At 35.0% G+C, this 15,037-nt stretch overlaps 3 protein-coding genes across 3 annotated transcripts; 1 reads left to right on the top strand and 2 right to left on the bottom strand.

The window, feature by feature from the left end:
* Positions 1-941: 941 nt before the first annotated feature.
* LOC104890201 (protein TIC 20-II, chloroplastic) lies at positions 942-1,881 on the bottom strand. Its single transcript, XM_010675595.4, has one exon. The coding sequence runs from the start codon at positions 1,773-1,775 to the stop codon at positions 1,104-1,106; it is 672 nt and encodes a 223-aa protein (XP_010673897.1). The 5' UTR covers positions 1,776-1,881; the 3' UTR covers positions 942-1,103.
* Positions 1,882-2,811: 930 nt separating this feature from the next.
* On the bottom strand, positions 2,812-9,858 carry LOC104890202 (membrane-associated protein VIPP1, chloroplastic). Its single transcript, XM_010675596.4, has 11 exons — positions 9,448-9,858; positions 8,867-8,991; positions 8,632-8,742; positions 8,368-8,432; positions 8,198-8,279; positions 6,357-6,431; positions 4,864-4,934; positions 4,682-4,764; positions 3,781-3,845; positions 3,309-3,383; positions 2,812-3,147 (listed from the first exon to the last, which is right to left on the bottom strand). Exons 1-11 carry the CDS (start codon positions 9,575-9,577, stop codon positions 3,025-3,027), a joined length of 1,005 nt encoding a protein of 334 aa, XP_010673898.1. The 5' UTR covers positions 9,578-9,858; the 3' UTR covers positions 2,812-3,024.
* Positions 9,859-12,869: 3,011 nt separating this feature from the next.
* LOC104890203 (dirigent protein 22) lies at positions 12,870-14,028 on the top strand. The gene has a single exon (XM_010675597.4). The coding sequence runs from the start codon at positions 12,967-12,969 to the stop codon at positions 13,615-13,617; it is 651 nt and encodes a 216-aa protein (XP_010673899.1). The 5' UTR covers positions 12,870-12,966; the 3' UTR covers positions 13,618-14,028.
* Positions 14,029-15,037: the final 1,009 nt, after the last annotated feature.

Genomic DNA, 15,037 nt, shown 5'->3' with positions numbered 1-15,037 from the left:
TGTTTTGTTCTATCACATTAATGGTTGTTTACAATTTTTAAAGTCAAGTTGAGTTATAATTTTTTAGATAGAGTTGTCCTGAATTGAAACGAGCTGCGCAACCTAAGCATGAACAAACTAAACATATTAAAGTTGTCAATTGAGTTTGAAGAATGGTCCAACAAATTAATGCAAGAACTCCGAATGCCTGATATCTTTACTTAAACTAGGGCTGAGCAGAAATTCTGGGTATCCGGACCCAGACTTGTCTGGACCAATTCAACTGGGTCTGGGTCCAAAAAAAGAGATCCGATTACATACAATTTTAAGTTTTAGTAAATTTTTCAAACCAAGTATCCAGTGGATACCTAGTATAACATTTTTTGTGTATGGATACCCGGTGGAACCTGTTCTAGAAATAGGAACCTGGTTCATGGAATTGATTTTTAGCATATGAGATGGTCCGAGGACCCAAATATAATTAAGTAAAAAATTACTAAGTAAAAAGTTAGTATGTCTTTAGGTCCATTTAATATTTTTTTTAAAATTTTATAGCTCAATCGACTTATTTTGTGTGCTGTTAAACTGACAATCGCGTACACAATTCCGGACCCAGGCCCGCCAATTCCTGTTCCGTGTCTAGAAAATTCCACCGAATATCCGGCTGTGCTCACCCCTACTTAAAACAATCGGATCAAAGGACATTGTTCACTTTGCCTAGCCTAGTGAAATTGGAGGTGTTAACAGTTAATCATTTAATCTTAATATCCATGCCTTGATCTATACAAAAATCAAATCAACTTTAGACAGCTCTATGTTGCATCCTTGATCATATAACAAATCGGAGTAATATAAACTTTCGTACATATAGAATTTCAGTGAGCTTGATTGATCAGCTACATGAATCAGCTTATAATACATTATACAAGCACAAACATAATTCAATTTACAAAAAGAGGACATAAAACACAAAATGTAGAATCACTATACCAAAATTCTCCAATTCAATAAACTATCACAACATACATAATCAAAGTAGTAACGATTTCAACTCAAATCTACCCACAAAAATTGAAAAAACCCCCAAAATTTTATTAATCAAAACCCTAATTTCTCGATTAAAATCAGAGCTGTCTTCCTGCAGCATCAGCAACAAAGGGCAAATACGGAGTCTTCCCCAAAAGAGAACAAACAACGCCATAAACAAAACACGAAACAACAAAAACAAACAAAAAATTATGACACATAACCATAATCTTAAACCCTAATCCTTTCCCAGGAGTAAAAATCTTCTGCAAAAGCAAAGGAAGAACAAGAAGAACATCAAGAACAAGAGCTTGCATTGCATTAAACCTAACATAATGAGAAAAACTAGGGTTTCTAACAACACCTAAATAAATCGCGAAGAAAGAGACGAAACTAGCATATGGGATTGATTTGTAGAGAGAGAAAAATGGGAGAAAAGGTTCGAAGAAGAGAGATAAAGGTGGGAATTGCGCGAGGAGAAAGCGGCCGTAATGGAGGCCATTAAGAAAGGGGAGAAAGTAGGAAATGGAGGAGATTAAGCGTTCTGTTGCAGGAACAGTTGAAGAAGAAGACATGGAAATGAGTTTTTGAGTTTTTAGGGTTTTGGGTTTTGGAGAGATTGGAAATTGGGTTTTTGTGATTGGGGGTGATTTGAGAGGGTGGAAAAGGAGAGAGAGTGGTGGTGTTAGGGTTTTTCGGCGGTGGTTCAAGGTGGTGGTGGTGGTGGTTGAAGGGAGGAGAGAGAGTCGGAGGAGTGGGATTGACGCCATTTTTAGGGTTTTTTTGGGGGAATTTGAATTGGGAGATTTTGAGGAGAGAGAGAGAGTTTGTATGAATAGTGATATTGGCGTAAGTTGTTTCCACACTTTTGGACAACAGGAAGAGGATATTACTCAAATTTTGGAAAAAGTTGTACTTCTATTACATAGGTTAATAAAATTTTGGAAAAAATTGACGATATTAGTAAATATGGACGATAAGTAGTAATGATCTTTTAAAAATGTCTACTGAGAACTTTGTGAGAAAGTACTACATGAGAAGTTTTTTATGTCGTACATAAGTTTAAAATATGGTTAAAGTTGATGAACTTTGACTTTCGGGAAAAGACATGATTCTAGTATTTTAAAAGTTGAAATAAATGTAGAAGAAAAAATTAATGTGAGGGATGTTAATTTTGTTTTGCTCATATTCGTCCAATATGATAATTGTTTTTTTTGAAGTGATCAGAAATAGTAATAATTGTTGAAGTTATCTTCTAAAATGGTTTGATTAATGATATTATTTGATAATAGGGAATAATTTGGTTAAGAGAAGTACTACTAAATTTCTCAAATTTTGAGAACATTCATTATACAATTAGGTTTATCATGTGTAAGGTATACCCAAAGTTCTTTTCGCTCATTTAAAACTCTACCTATCGTTTGAAGTTTGTTCATTTAGAGGACTTGAAATGAACATGACTATGTAAAAAAAAAAAACTTCACAATCTTATGTGAATTTTTTTAAAATTTACCACTTAACATGATTTTAAACAAGTAAGCTAGAAAATATGTTGACACTTGTCAAGAATCGAACTACAACTAGTACTACAAATTAACCCGAAATTCACTAGGGTTTTCGTTTGGTTAAATTACATGGCTTGCAGTGGTGGATTCAGAATCTGACCCACGTAAGTTCGAAGTACACAACATGGCTTGACAATGTATCTAGACACCTACAATCTTAAATATACAAGCATAAACCCGATCCGATATGATTAGTCATATAATTGCATCTAGCTTGAACGAAAAGGATGTACACAAGATGGAGAAACAATAGGAACACTGTTGAATTTACAAAGGTCAATAGTTATATTTCACAAGCTTAGCAACATGAACATATACTCTCTATTAAATTGCATTTCTCTTCCTAAATTACTGTAAGCTTGACAATATAGTAACAACGTCGCAAAAAACCACAAGTTGGCTTAGTGAAGAAAAAATATACAAAGTAAATGATACAACTATAATAAACCAACTTCTAATAATCGCTGGCTCTTCTTCGGAGCTCATTCAGCTCGTTCTCGATTTCTGTGTCTCGAAATGGCGATGCACTTGAATTTGAGCTGGCAACCGCTGTTCTCCCTGGAGGGAGTTCTCCTTTCTGCTCAACACCATTTATAAGAGAAGAAAAAATTACAAGCTACCTCCATGAAAACAAATCAAGATTTACATGGACACAATGAACTGAATTCTAAACAATGACCCTATTTTTCAATTTTCAATCGATTAAGATTTCCTAAAAAAAAAAAAGGATATGTATACCTTTGAGCTCCCAGACAATTCCTTTTTCAAGCTAGCCAAGTCCTCGTCAACAGAAGAGCCTTCCAGTAATGCAAACTGAAAAGACAAAAATAGAAGCTCAGTAGTCAGTACAATTTACTACTGCTATTCCGACAGTAATCACTGGAGCTGCTCTCTTGCGAACCACTGTTATTCAAAGGAATCATGTAATGAAAAGGCTAAAGGGAGGACAAGTTCACCGGTGAACAAGAGAGAGAAGTTGCTATGGGCCTCTGGGGTTCATGCCAAGTGGATTTTATCAAATTACTCGCCTCTGACATATTCACCAGTGAACCATTGTCCATTTAGCATCACGCCGTCACTCATTTATACACAATACATCACCATTTGTCTTTTCCTCTTTTATCCTTTCACATATTTTATTTGATATTTTTTGGCGCTCCAAGAGGGGGGGGGGGGGGGGGGGGGGGGGGGGGGAGGGGGGAGGACCTACCTTTCCTTCAAGCTCATCACCGGTTAATTGATTAAGTGCATCGGCTTCTGATTCCATAGCCATCACTGTATTGAAAGAAAGCAACACATCAGAAAGCACAGCATAAGTATACTAACTACATGTAAGTAATAAATCATCATTAGCTACTACTGTGACCAATACAGATGATAACACAAAAAAGCCTCCACATATATGAAGGAAACAGTGTAGGAATGAAGGATTTATTCATTTAGCTCGTACAAAGTAGATCTATAAGCTCATTCTCTTCAGCATATTCATTTTAGGACCTCTAGTCAACAACCAGCCTTTTTTTGCATTTAGGGACAGTGTTGCTTGGACCTAAATATGGTGTCTCACATTTGACTTCGTATGTCTTTATGTGACAGGGTACAGGGACTTGATCAAGGAATGAGCATCGTCTACAAACTACAGTTTGGATGTGGAAAGTTACATATTCTATAAAGAAAGAATAGGCGTTACTGCATTAGGGTGTGGTTAGAGCCTTAGGGGAACACCAAATTACATTTTTTTTGACGAGATATTAGGCGTTAGGGCATGGTGCAGAACATTACATCTAAGCCCTAGGGCATCAGTTGCAATTCAGTGAAGGATCTTTTTCTATTGCATGTATCAGAGACCAAGAGAACATCACATGCAAATTACCATGTAAAAGAACAAATGCCAGCCAGGAAAGTATGGAATAAAACATTTCCGCATTCAATAGGTATTCAAGAAAGTAAAACGTGCAAAATTTTATGTTCTTTACCTTAACAACTGCCAGCTCGTATATACACCCCCAATAAAAGAAAAAAAAGAGGGGACGGAAAGGATGAAAAAAACAAAATATTCACATTATTTACTTTTCACACATTCAAATGGGCATCAAAGAAGTAAGGCTTGCCTTTTTCTTCCATTTTCTCAAATGCAGCAAGAGCACCACTAGTATTCACTTTTCCCACCATCTCATTTACTTTGGTAGCAGTCCTGGAAATCATTAGCAGAATCCACATTCACTATGATATACAACCAGAAAGAAAAGAAACAGTTAACTAGATAAGTGACAAAGAGGGTGTGATGCAAGACCTTGCAGACTGAGCACGTGCTTTGAGTGTGTCTTTCTTTGACTTTGCCTCTTGTATCTTGCTTTCCAATAGCTACAGAGAAGAAGAAAACCAATGCATCAAAATTTTTTCCACTCTCTTTCCAGCTGACAGAGTTGATTATTTAGACTATTGATCATTTAAGCAATCAAGCTATGATAACCTAAACTCCTAATAAGCTTCAACATCCAAGAACAAATATGCATCGGCAAGTTGCAACAAGCAGGACAAGTTTTTAAGGGCTTAGATTCAAACCTACGCTAAGATAGAAAGTTTAGCAAACAAAATCAGGTAAAATTAACAGTAACAACTAACAAGTAGAAATTGGGGATAGCTATTGTCTTGAATGATCGGAGTAATCCTCCAATTACAGCCCTTAACTTTTGAGAGGTTAAAGACCCTATAGAACAGTAGCTACTTTCAGAATGAATCCTCTCTGTATACATCACTACATCAGTCAATCACTAATCACTGTGTATTAATTACATTTCCTGCTTTCTCTTTCTTACGCCCCGTTCCAGTGTAACATAATTCGCTATATAATTCACTCTTTTAGTTCACGGTTCGCCCAAAATGGGAATACAATAGACAAACACGGGCCATAATTCGCTTTTTTCGGATCGCAGTTCGCGGGGAGATTAGGGAATTATGTTACACTGCCCCGTTCTTTTGGACCGAGAGAGACTGAAATGCAGAGAGTAACTGAACTAAAGTGAACTGAAAATAAGTCCAAAAGAACGGGGCCTTAGACCAAGAGAAACTGAACTGAAATTAACTGAAAATAAGTCCAAAAGAACAGGGCCTTACTCTTTCTTGCCTCCAACTAAATCTGTAACTAATTTCTGTTATGTATGTGGTCAGAATATTCCTCTAGCTCATATTCTCTATCTGGTTGATTAGTAACTAATAGAGGAGGTGTATAGGTGTTGGTGGGTTACAGAATTACAATCTTAGCTTACTAAGTTACAATTATGCCTTCGACATTCTGCTGCTTCCTTTTTCTAGCATGTGTACAATAGAGGAGGTGTAGGTGGGTTCTTAGCAAACTACTAGTGCAGTGAACCACATAATCAACAAGTAACATCTTCAATGATTAAGGTTTCATCATCCCTGTAACAGACTAACAGTATACCCTCCCAGAGTGAAGATTTCCAATTAGAAGAGAAAGTAAGCTAAAAGAATTTCCATTCTCCCAATCCAATTCTCAAGAAATGATATAGTCCAATGCTTTACACAGTTTAGTTGTCCAAGTATTAATGCAATCATCTTTTGTCAGGGGTCATGTTCCATCAATAAGGCAAGATCACAACTTACTTTAACTAAAGCCTAACTTCCCCTTATATATATGTGGTGCAAGTTAAGGAAGAAACACCAATCTCGAGAAATAAAGGAAAATGCAAGGAGATGAACTATCGATTAACTATTAAAATCATGAGATAGTGACAAAAAAATATTACATCAGTGATAGCAGCACACCTTAGTATTTGAAACAAGACTTTCAACTACACCCTTTTGCTGATCAAGCTGAGTCCTTAAGGCATTGGCATTATCCTGCAGATGAATAAACAAGAGTGTAGAAAACAAGTGAACAACTGATCATATGGAAATAGCACCCATCAAGCTTCAATTCACATTTAGGGTATAATAACACCTTAAGCACAAAAAATTATTATAATCCTTTTTTCCCTAGGACAAACTACAATGAATCAAAAGGGTCAATAAGACAATCATTTTTCCTAACGATGATGACATAATTTTACTGGGAAAAGAAAGATTAAATGAAATAAAGCAACTCTTCTTAGGTGCATATCCATATACACTTTCTGCAATACGCAGCCGTATGGATTTATACTTTAGCTTCATTACTCATCTCAGTTTACTTCTCTTCAAAATCACAAACTCTTCAGCTCCTCTATATGAAATCTGTCAATACGGATTTAACGTCTTTAATAAGGTTCTCTCTCCTAGTATCTCATTTTTCTTCTTATATCTTAAATATTCCAGCATAATCTTGTACCAATCTGAACAGGAAAGACAATAGCTCGGACAAAGACAAACCATCCTAAGCTTCCATGTACGTTGCAGCCCTTCTTTCCCACCATCACACAAGGAAACATAATACTCCCTCCATCTTTTATTAGTCGAAACACTTTAATTTTTGCACTATTCACAAACCTCACCTTAACCATATTGTTTTGACTAATCTATAAGAACAGTGTTGTTATGTAAAATGTTGTTGGATATGTCTCAATGTATCTTTTCAAATATCAACCTTTTTTCATGATTTCTACTAACAGGTGGGTTACTGATATTAGTTGATTACTGATAAAAAGAACAATAAGTATAAGAGGAACAAACTACAAGTAAAGAACGTAACAGCACCATGACAATTTGATGTCCTGCCGGCGAAGATAATAATGTGATGACTGATACCCTATGATGACAAACTGTACAACAATTTGTTCGAAATAGCCTCCCAAATCAACACCCCAATATCTCAATAAGAACTCTCAAAACTTCCATCTCCAGTAGACAAATAAAAATTTTAAAACTTCCTTAGTTACATCCAATTTATGGTAATCCATCCATTGAACACAGAGAGAAGTTAAGTCGAGACACACTAAAATTGAGTATGCTAATTTAATAAATTTAGAACATGTGCCATAGTTATCGAGAATGCTAATGAACCCGGTTCAGTTCCGACGAAAGGAAACAAGATTTGGGGGGCCGGGGTGAGTTAGGTAGTGCAGAAAATACAAATCTAAGGACTTGACTATGATATTATCACTTTCTCATTTTTCTACGGCCTCTGATGTCCACTGACACAAGAAATATCCTTGTGGTCATAAGGGTTGTCTATCGGCATTAAGACAAATATGTTCCTCAATTTTGCCTGTCAGAACTTTCAGAAACTGCCATTTAATACGTTTCAAACTGACAAATCACCCTGGCATACTTCATACTTAAACTTAATGAGACCAATCAAGCACAAGTAAGCACATGAGGAATGACCAATTGATAGGGCAGTGTGGGTGAAAACGCAAGTTCAAGAAACAAAAAGGGCCTGGGTTATGTTGGAATTGGGCATTCATCATCCTTGAAAATCAGAACAGCTTTAGTCATTTGGTATACTTCCTCATTTGTCCCCTTTCTAGCTCCCTCGGAACTGGAAATTTCTTATTCTTTGACTACTGAGGAGGGGGGAATGTTATACCATACACCAACCCAGATACAAACATTGACATCCAAGGTTCAGAAAACAAGACAGGAAATCACAATGAAGCAGAAAGATGATCAGTGACATATACGAAACTTACAGCATAAGATTTGCGCCTTTTCAAAGCTTCGCGAGCAAGTTCTTCATCCCCTTTGCTAAGTGCAAGCTGTGCCCGTTTATACCTTTTAACCCATGAAAGATATAATCAGTATGATTAACGAGGAAACAAAATCTGATATTGAATCTAATTCAGCCCCATGATCAACTTACCAATCGTCTGAAGCCTGCTGAGCGGCTTTACACTTGTTCTCCAATTGCTTTTGAGACGCCAAAACCTTCAAAAAAAAAAAAAAAAGGAAAGGTGAAAACATTAACCTTATTAGGTGGTGGCCGTCAAGCAACACACTTGGTGTCATGATTAAGCTCATGACTTCGAAGCCAGGGAATAGATAAATCCAAAAGGGGAAGAAAGAAAGGAGAAAAGGGAAATGTAATATCCCACTCAATCTAGGAACTATCAAGAGAAAGATGTACCTGTGCAGTAGACTGACGCATTTTGGTCAAATCTTCATTCATCTCAAGAACAGTCTGTTCTAGAATTTTCTCTGGATCCTCAAAACTGGTTAAAACTGCGTTTGCATACGACTATGAATGAAAAATACGACAACCCGTTAGGAAAAAAATCAAAAATGTCAAATGTCATTACTGAAAAAGATAACAACAGTCAAGAAACCTAACTTCTATAGACAAGTAACTTTAAAACTCAAACCTTGACAACTCGAGCAAATCGATCAAAGAGGTTCATTTGTGAACCAAGAGAGCCCCCACCAATGCCATTACATCTAGACCTATTAGAATGTAATAATTGAACTCCACTCAATCTCAATGCTCCAACTGCAAGCTCAGCAATGTAACATGTTTCCAATCAGAAGAAAATACTACCACAAGAAACATTAACTCAAACCAAGAACACGAAATTCAACATAATTCATCAAAACACCCACTAAAACATTACCCATTACAAGTAAAGAAATAACTAATTCTCAATCATTTTGTCCCAAATCCCCTTCAAATCACACACGAAATAACCATTTCACCCAAGTCTTCAAATCACATTAACTAAATCCCACAAATATATTACTAATTCCTCCAAAGTGAATTGTTATACATAACAATTTCAATTCAAAGAGCATACCCATTAATCATAAACATTCAAATTGAACAAAAACAACAATAACAACAACAGAAAGAAAGAAGTAGACAGTATCCCATTACACCCAGAAACCAAAATTAGCATAAAATCCAAGAAAAGAGAAGAATTAAAGAGAAAATAGAAGGTGGGTAAGTTACCATTGTTGCCAAAAATAGAAGACCTCAAAGAAACTCTAACAACAGAAAGTGTTTGAGAAGCAGCAGTTGCAGTAGTTGATGCTGATGCAGCCAACCGAAAACCTGTCATAGGTGGTGCTTTTGTAGCCATGTTTAAACCTTCCAAAATTAAAAACCCAGAAATTATTCTGAGAAAAATAAGAACTTTGAAGATTTTTTGGGAGGGAGGAATAGTTTGATCGAGTAATTTGTTCCACACTCCCCAAATGGCCAAAAGTGTTAAAACTGTGTTTTATTTTGGTTTTGTGTCTATGTGGTGAGAGATGAAGGAGATGATGGGATTTTTGACTTGTTTTGCGTTTCTTTTTTTTCTTCTTTTTTCCATGAATTTTTTTTGGTGGGTCGAGCTTAACTTGGATAGATCAAGGATCCACTCAAATGGGCCAAACATACATACATATATGAATTTTTGATATATCATTTGTTTGTTAGATATGCAACATCTTGAATACAAACTCAATCCGCGAGCAAGAGCCCAAAGCACGCAGACCAAATTAACAAACCATGAAACAAAACCAATCTTGTTTAGAGATGGTAATGGATCTTGGACCCGTCCCAGATCCGTGGATTCAGATCCGTTTTGAAGGATCTGGATCTTAGCATTTTGGACCCTGCGGATCTGAGTCGGATCCGGATCCCACACAAAAAAACATATCTGAATCTTACGGAGAGGATTCAGATCCGATCTGTAGATTCGTTTTTTATAGTTTGAATATTTTAATTTTTAATTAGTAACTTAAGGCTACTGTTTATCTCATTCTCATACAAGATTGAATATTTTAATTGTTGGGATGTTGCTATATTGTAGTTTGGTGAATGTTATAATAATTATATCATTTAGCAATAAAATATTGGCAATTGTTTGTACAACTTTTTGGGAGAAACATCAAATCCAGAACCGTGGATCTAGTGGATCTGGATCCGGGTATTGCCTTTTGAGATCCATGGGATCCGGTCCGGATCTGGCACCACCAAGAACCGGTCCAGATTCGACCTGTTGCACTTTTTTTTTATGTTTAACTGGTATTTGGCTTAGGTGGTATTTTTTTTCGAATTTGATATACACTTTTTTCATTCGAATTAAAATATAATAAAGAAAACTCAATATTTAATTTTGAAAGGATACAAATATAATAATGTGAACATATAAAGTATGATTAAAAGTTGATCAAGATGATAATTGTGCTATATATCATAGCAAGACGTCACATGTTCAAATTTTATTGCAAGCCAACCTACTTTTGTTAATTAACATAACATATGTATACATTGGACAATTCTAGTGTGGTAAGAGGGGTGCCACATGACGTGTATACGTTGTCAGACACACATTTTAATATATTAGTACTGGTATTTTTTTGCACGCGATGCGTGTGTGACATCACGTGTTTGTGATTTTGTAGAAATTTGAATTTGATATTTATTTATTATACTGGGTTAAAAAATTACTGTAAATAAAATTATACGAATAAGTGTATATCTATATATATATATAAAAAAAAGCTTGATAAATTTTAGCGAAAAAATACTCCTAAGATATAAGTGTATAAATATATATTTGTAATGAATGAATAAAGATTAAATAGAAAAATTTATTTACTACTTTTTCTTTATTTTTTAAAAAATAAAAACTACCCACATTTTCTTTCAAAACTAGTTATTAGGCCCGGGCTATGTCTCAGGTAAGAAAAATTTCATTTATTAATATTGTACTTTGATATGGTATCACTAATTACAACTTGGTCTAGTGGTTAAAACTTTAGTACATGAACTTGAGGTCACGGGATCAAAACCTATCCCATGCAATTTCTAATTTTTTTTATTGTACATGGATTACATGAACTAAAACTCTCTAGGAAGAGCGCCACGCAGGGGCGAAGGGAGGGGGTTTTGACAGGGGCCATGGCCCCCCTCTCCTTGTCAAATTTCTATAGAAAAGTGGTGAAAATCTCGACCCTCCGAACTTGCGATTAGTTATATTGGCCCCCGTAGCTTATATCGGCCCCCCTAGCTTATGTGTTCTGGCTTCGCCCCTGGCGCCACGTGGCACCGTTCCTGATTTGCGCACCCCTTTTAATATATTAGTATAGATTCATTGGCATCTGAATCTAGTAAACCACAGTAGATTCGCCCTTGATTGTGTCAGATCTTTAATACGCGGACTGTAATATCTCGAACTTATTTTTTATTTTATTAATTATCTTTATTAGCTTAATTACGTCTTATTTTTTTTCAAAGAACTTCCTTTACTATATATGACTTCATGACTATGTGTTATATTGTTTATGATTACAAAGATGTAATTTATTTTATAAAAGAAAAAGGAAAATCAAAATGGTAATAGAAAAATGAGATTTGGTGACTCTTTTTCCCCAATTTTTCTTCCTCCATGTGACTTGTGAGAGCAAGGACAATAGTTTTGATTCCCTGAATTTTGCCACTCAAATGGAGTCCTTTGTTTTTTCTAGAAAAACATCTTCCTCCCATTAATTCTTGCACCCACTTATCTACTTTTGGTTTTAGCCATCACTTTTATTGACCTCATTAACCTCTCCTTCTATTGAGGAAACTATGGATAATCCAAAACCTGTTTTTCTTTCTCTTAATTAGTGGGATTAATTTAATGCTTCTTACAAAATTGGTTTAGCATTTTATTCTAGTGGAATCAAATTACATAAACTATTTTAATTGCGTAATTAAAAAAAATACATGTTAATAAATGCTTCTTGTCATCTGCTGTATGACCTAAGAAAGAAAAACTCTAAACCTACTACTCCCTCTGTTTCACAATATAAGGCACGCACGATGTTCGAGGTCGAACTTTGACTATTAATTACTTTCAATATACGTTGATAGAAAATTTTAAAAAATAATATTATTATAGTATTTTTCAAGACGAATCCAATGGTATAATTTTTATTTATCGTATTTGAGAGATATCTATGATCAAAGTAAATTTTCGTAAAGCGTCAATGCCTTATATTTTGAAACAGAGGGAGTACTATTTCCATCACCGTCATTAGTTACTTGCCTGTTATTTTAAATTGCAAACTGAATTAAGCTAAATTAAAATTGTGAGAGAAAAAAGCTAAACTGAACTGAATTGAACGGAACTGTACCCAATAACCCAAAATAAGGGGCCTTAGTGGCCATAAAATAGACCATGATAATAAGTCAACGAAATCCTTTTATCACGTTGTGCGCAATTACTGACGATCGTTCATGTTCTTTGGTGGCTTTGTCAAGTTGATTAAAACAAGTAGATTTATTGCCAAGTTGTTTGGTTAGGTGAAAATTCTTCTAGGATAAACTTAAACAACTTGTAACTTTTGGCTTCATGCAATGTGTCAGTTTTTCAATTCTCACCTATATAATATCCTCTTCTCCAAACATTTCCTTATATAAACCCCCTCAATTTTCCCCAAACAAAATAAACACACAACTCACATAAACAAAAATTTGCAACCAAATTTGTGAGAAATGACAAAGTCTTTATTTTCTTTTTTTAAATTCGTGATATTCACAATTTATGTAGCAAAGTTGGGCTTTATTTGGGCTGATCAGCCCGAAACATTTTCATGGGCCAAAACCCATCCTTATGGCCACGAGCATAAAACTACCATACAATTTTACTACCATGAAGCTGCATTAGGAGAAAATGCAACTGTAGTTTTAATCGGTCAGGCCCAACCACCACAGCCCAGCCCAACATTCACAGCCTTCGGCAACTTGTTTATTGTTGATGGGCCACTCACTGTGGGCCCAGATATTAACTCTAAGCTTATTGGTGGGGCCCGAGGTTTCTTTGGGTCAGTGTCCAAAACTGAAGTGGACTTTATGTTGGGCATAACTTTTAGCCTTAGTGATGGGCTATATAATGGAAGTACCTTCACTATTTTGGGCCGAAATTCATTTGTGAATTCGGTTAGAGAACTACCGGTTAGTGGTGCAACGGGCCGTTTTAGAATGGCCCGTGGATATACTTTGGCCCGACAATATTCTCTTGACCCAACTACAGGGATTCTCATTGTTGGGTACAATGTTACCTTGATTCATGAAAAGATCCATGGTGATATTGTGGATTTGGAATCAATTGAAACCATTAGTTCTCAAGGTCATTCTTCTATATAACTTCGCAAGGCGAGAGTGAGGGATAGCCTAGTGGTTAGCGCTTGTCTTTCAGTTTCAGGAGTTTCTGATATCGATTTTCACTATTGACAAGTTGGGATCCCTTTATTCCTCCAACTTGTTGAGTTTTCTATTCTATGAGATTTCGAGTAAGTGTTTACATAATCTTCTTCTGTTCGTGATCCTTAATATGAACAACACTATCTCATCATCTTATGGGTGGGTGGCTTGTCTAAGAATGAATTACGATGATTATTGATGATATTAGTTTTGTTAATGCAAGTTACCCCATTGACTTTGATTTTAATAATGTACTCTTTGCTATCTCTAGAAAGAGTTTGTTTATTTTCTAAATAATTTTCCGATTGTTTAATAAGGAAGTAGTGTATAGTTAAATAATATGTACTTTTTCAATTTTGGTGTCACATTTATTTTTGATGCTTATTCATGCATAACTTACATTGGAATAAGACAAAAAGTCATTGTTTATTTTCAATATAATTTTCCATTCTATTTGTTTATTTTCAAAATAATTTTTCGATTAATTAATAAGGAAGTAGCGTATAATGAAATAATATGTACTTCCTCCATTTTTTTTTATTGCAATAATTGAGTTTTCAGGCTTGCCAATGCACAACTTTAAATATTAATATCTTTAATTACTTTTTAGTTAAAATTATACAAATTTGCTATTATGAAAGTATATATCGAAATAAATTTAACAAGACTCTACAAGACTATATTTTTCCTTACATAAAAATCACGTAGGTAGTTAAAGGATGGTAAATAAATAGTGTAAAAAATCTCATTGTTGTAATAGAAAAAGAATGGAGGAAGTACTTTTTTCAATATTGGTCTCACATTGATTTTTAATGCTTATCCATGCATACCTTGCATTGCAAAGAGACAAAAAGTCATTGCTCTACATTTTATTTCATTTTCACTTTATCTCACGTCTCATATACTAGTATATAATGTCCTAAAAAGTTTTTTTTGATATATATGAGTCACGAATGCAGTACAAAGTAAAAAAAAGGAAGAGAGATTTGATCCTGTGACCTATCGTTACACCTACTATTAGCATATAGTGTACACAGCAGAAGCAAGAAATTCAACAGAATATCAAGCATTACAACTAACACATTTCAGCACATAACCAGATATGGGAATTGTGACAACACAAATCAAGTACTCCCTCCGTCCCAAAATATAGTTCCCATTTCTATTTTTGGAGTCAAATTTTAAAAACTTTGACCAAATATTCTTACTAATGTATACAAAAAAAACATATTTATGAGGGGTCTTGTTAGATTCGTCTCAATGTATAAATTCGTAATATCTACTTTTTATATTTTTTATTAATAAGAAATAGAAGATATCGTAGGTCAAAGGTACGTCTTGGAGACTGTGCAAAATGAAATGG

The sequence above is a fragment of the Beta vulgaris genome, chromosome 4 (assembly GCF_026745355.1).
Source record: "Beta vulgaris subsp. vulgaris cultivar EL10 chromosome 4, EL10.2, whole genome shotgun sequence".
Taxonomy (NCBI): domain Eukaryota; kingdom Viridiplantae; phylum Streptophyta; class Magnoliopsida; order Caryophyllales; family Amaranthaceae; genus Beta; species Beta vulgaris.
Note: the sequence above shows the minus strand (reverse complement) of the source record. Positions and strands in the feature narration are given on the sequence as shown.

What these genes read in the sequence shown, in the direction of transcription:
- LOC104890203 (XM_010675597.4), top strand. Translation starts at nt 12,967, where the DNA reads ATGACAAAGTCTTTATTTTCTTTTTTTAAATTCGTGATATTCACAATT.
- LOC104890202 (XM_010675596.4), bottom strand. Translation starts at nt 9,577, where the DNA reads ATGGCTACAAAAGCACCACCTATGACAGGTTTTCGGTTGGCTGCATCA. An exon ending in TGAGAAAATGGAAGAAAAAG is followed by an intron (nt 3,846 to 4,681) that starts GCAAGCCTTACT and finishes CTTTCAATACAG; the next exon opens with TGATGGCTATGGAATCAGAA. An exon ending in AATTGTCTGGGAGCTCAAAG is followed by an intron (nt 3,148 to 3,308) that starts GTATACATATCC and finishes GGTGTTGAGCAG; the next exon opens with AAAGGAGAACTCCCTCCAGG.
- LOC104890201 (XM_010675595.4), bottom strand. Translation starts at nt 1,775, where the DNA reads ATGGCGTCAATCCCACTCCTCCGACTCTCTCTCCTCCCTTCAACCACC.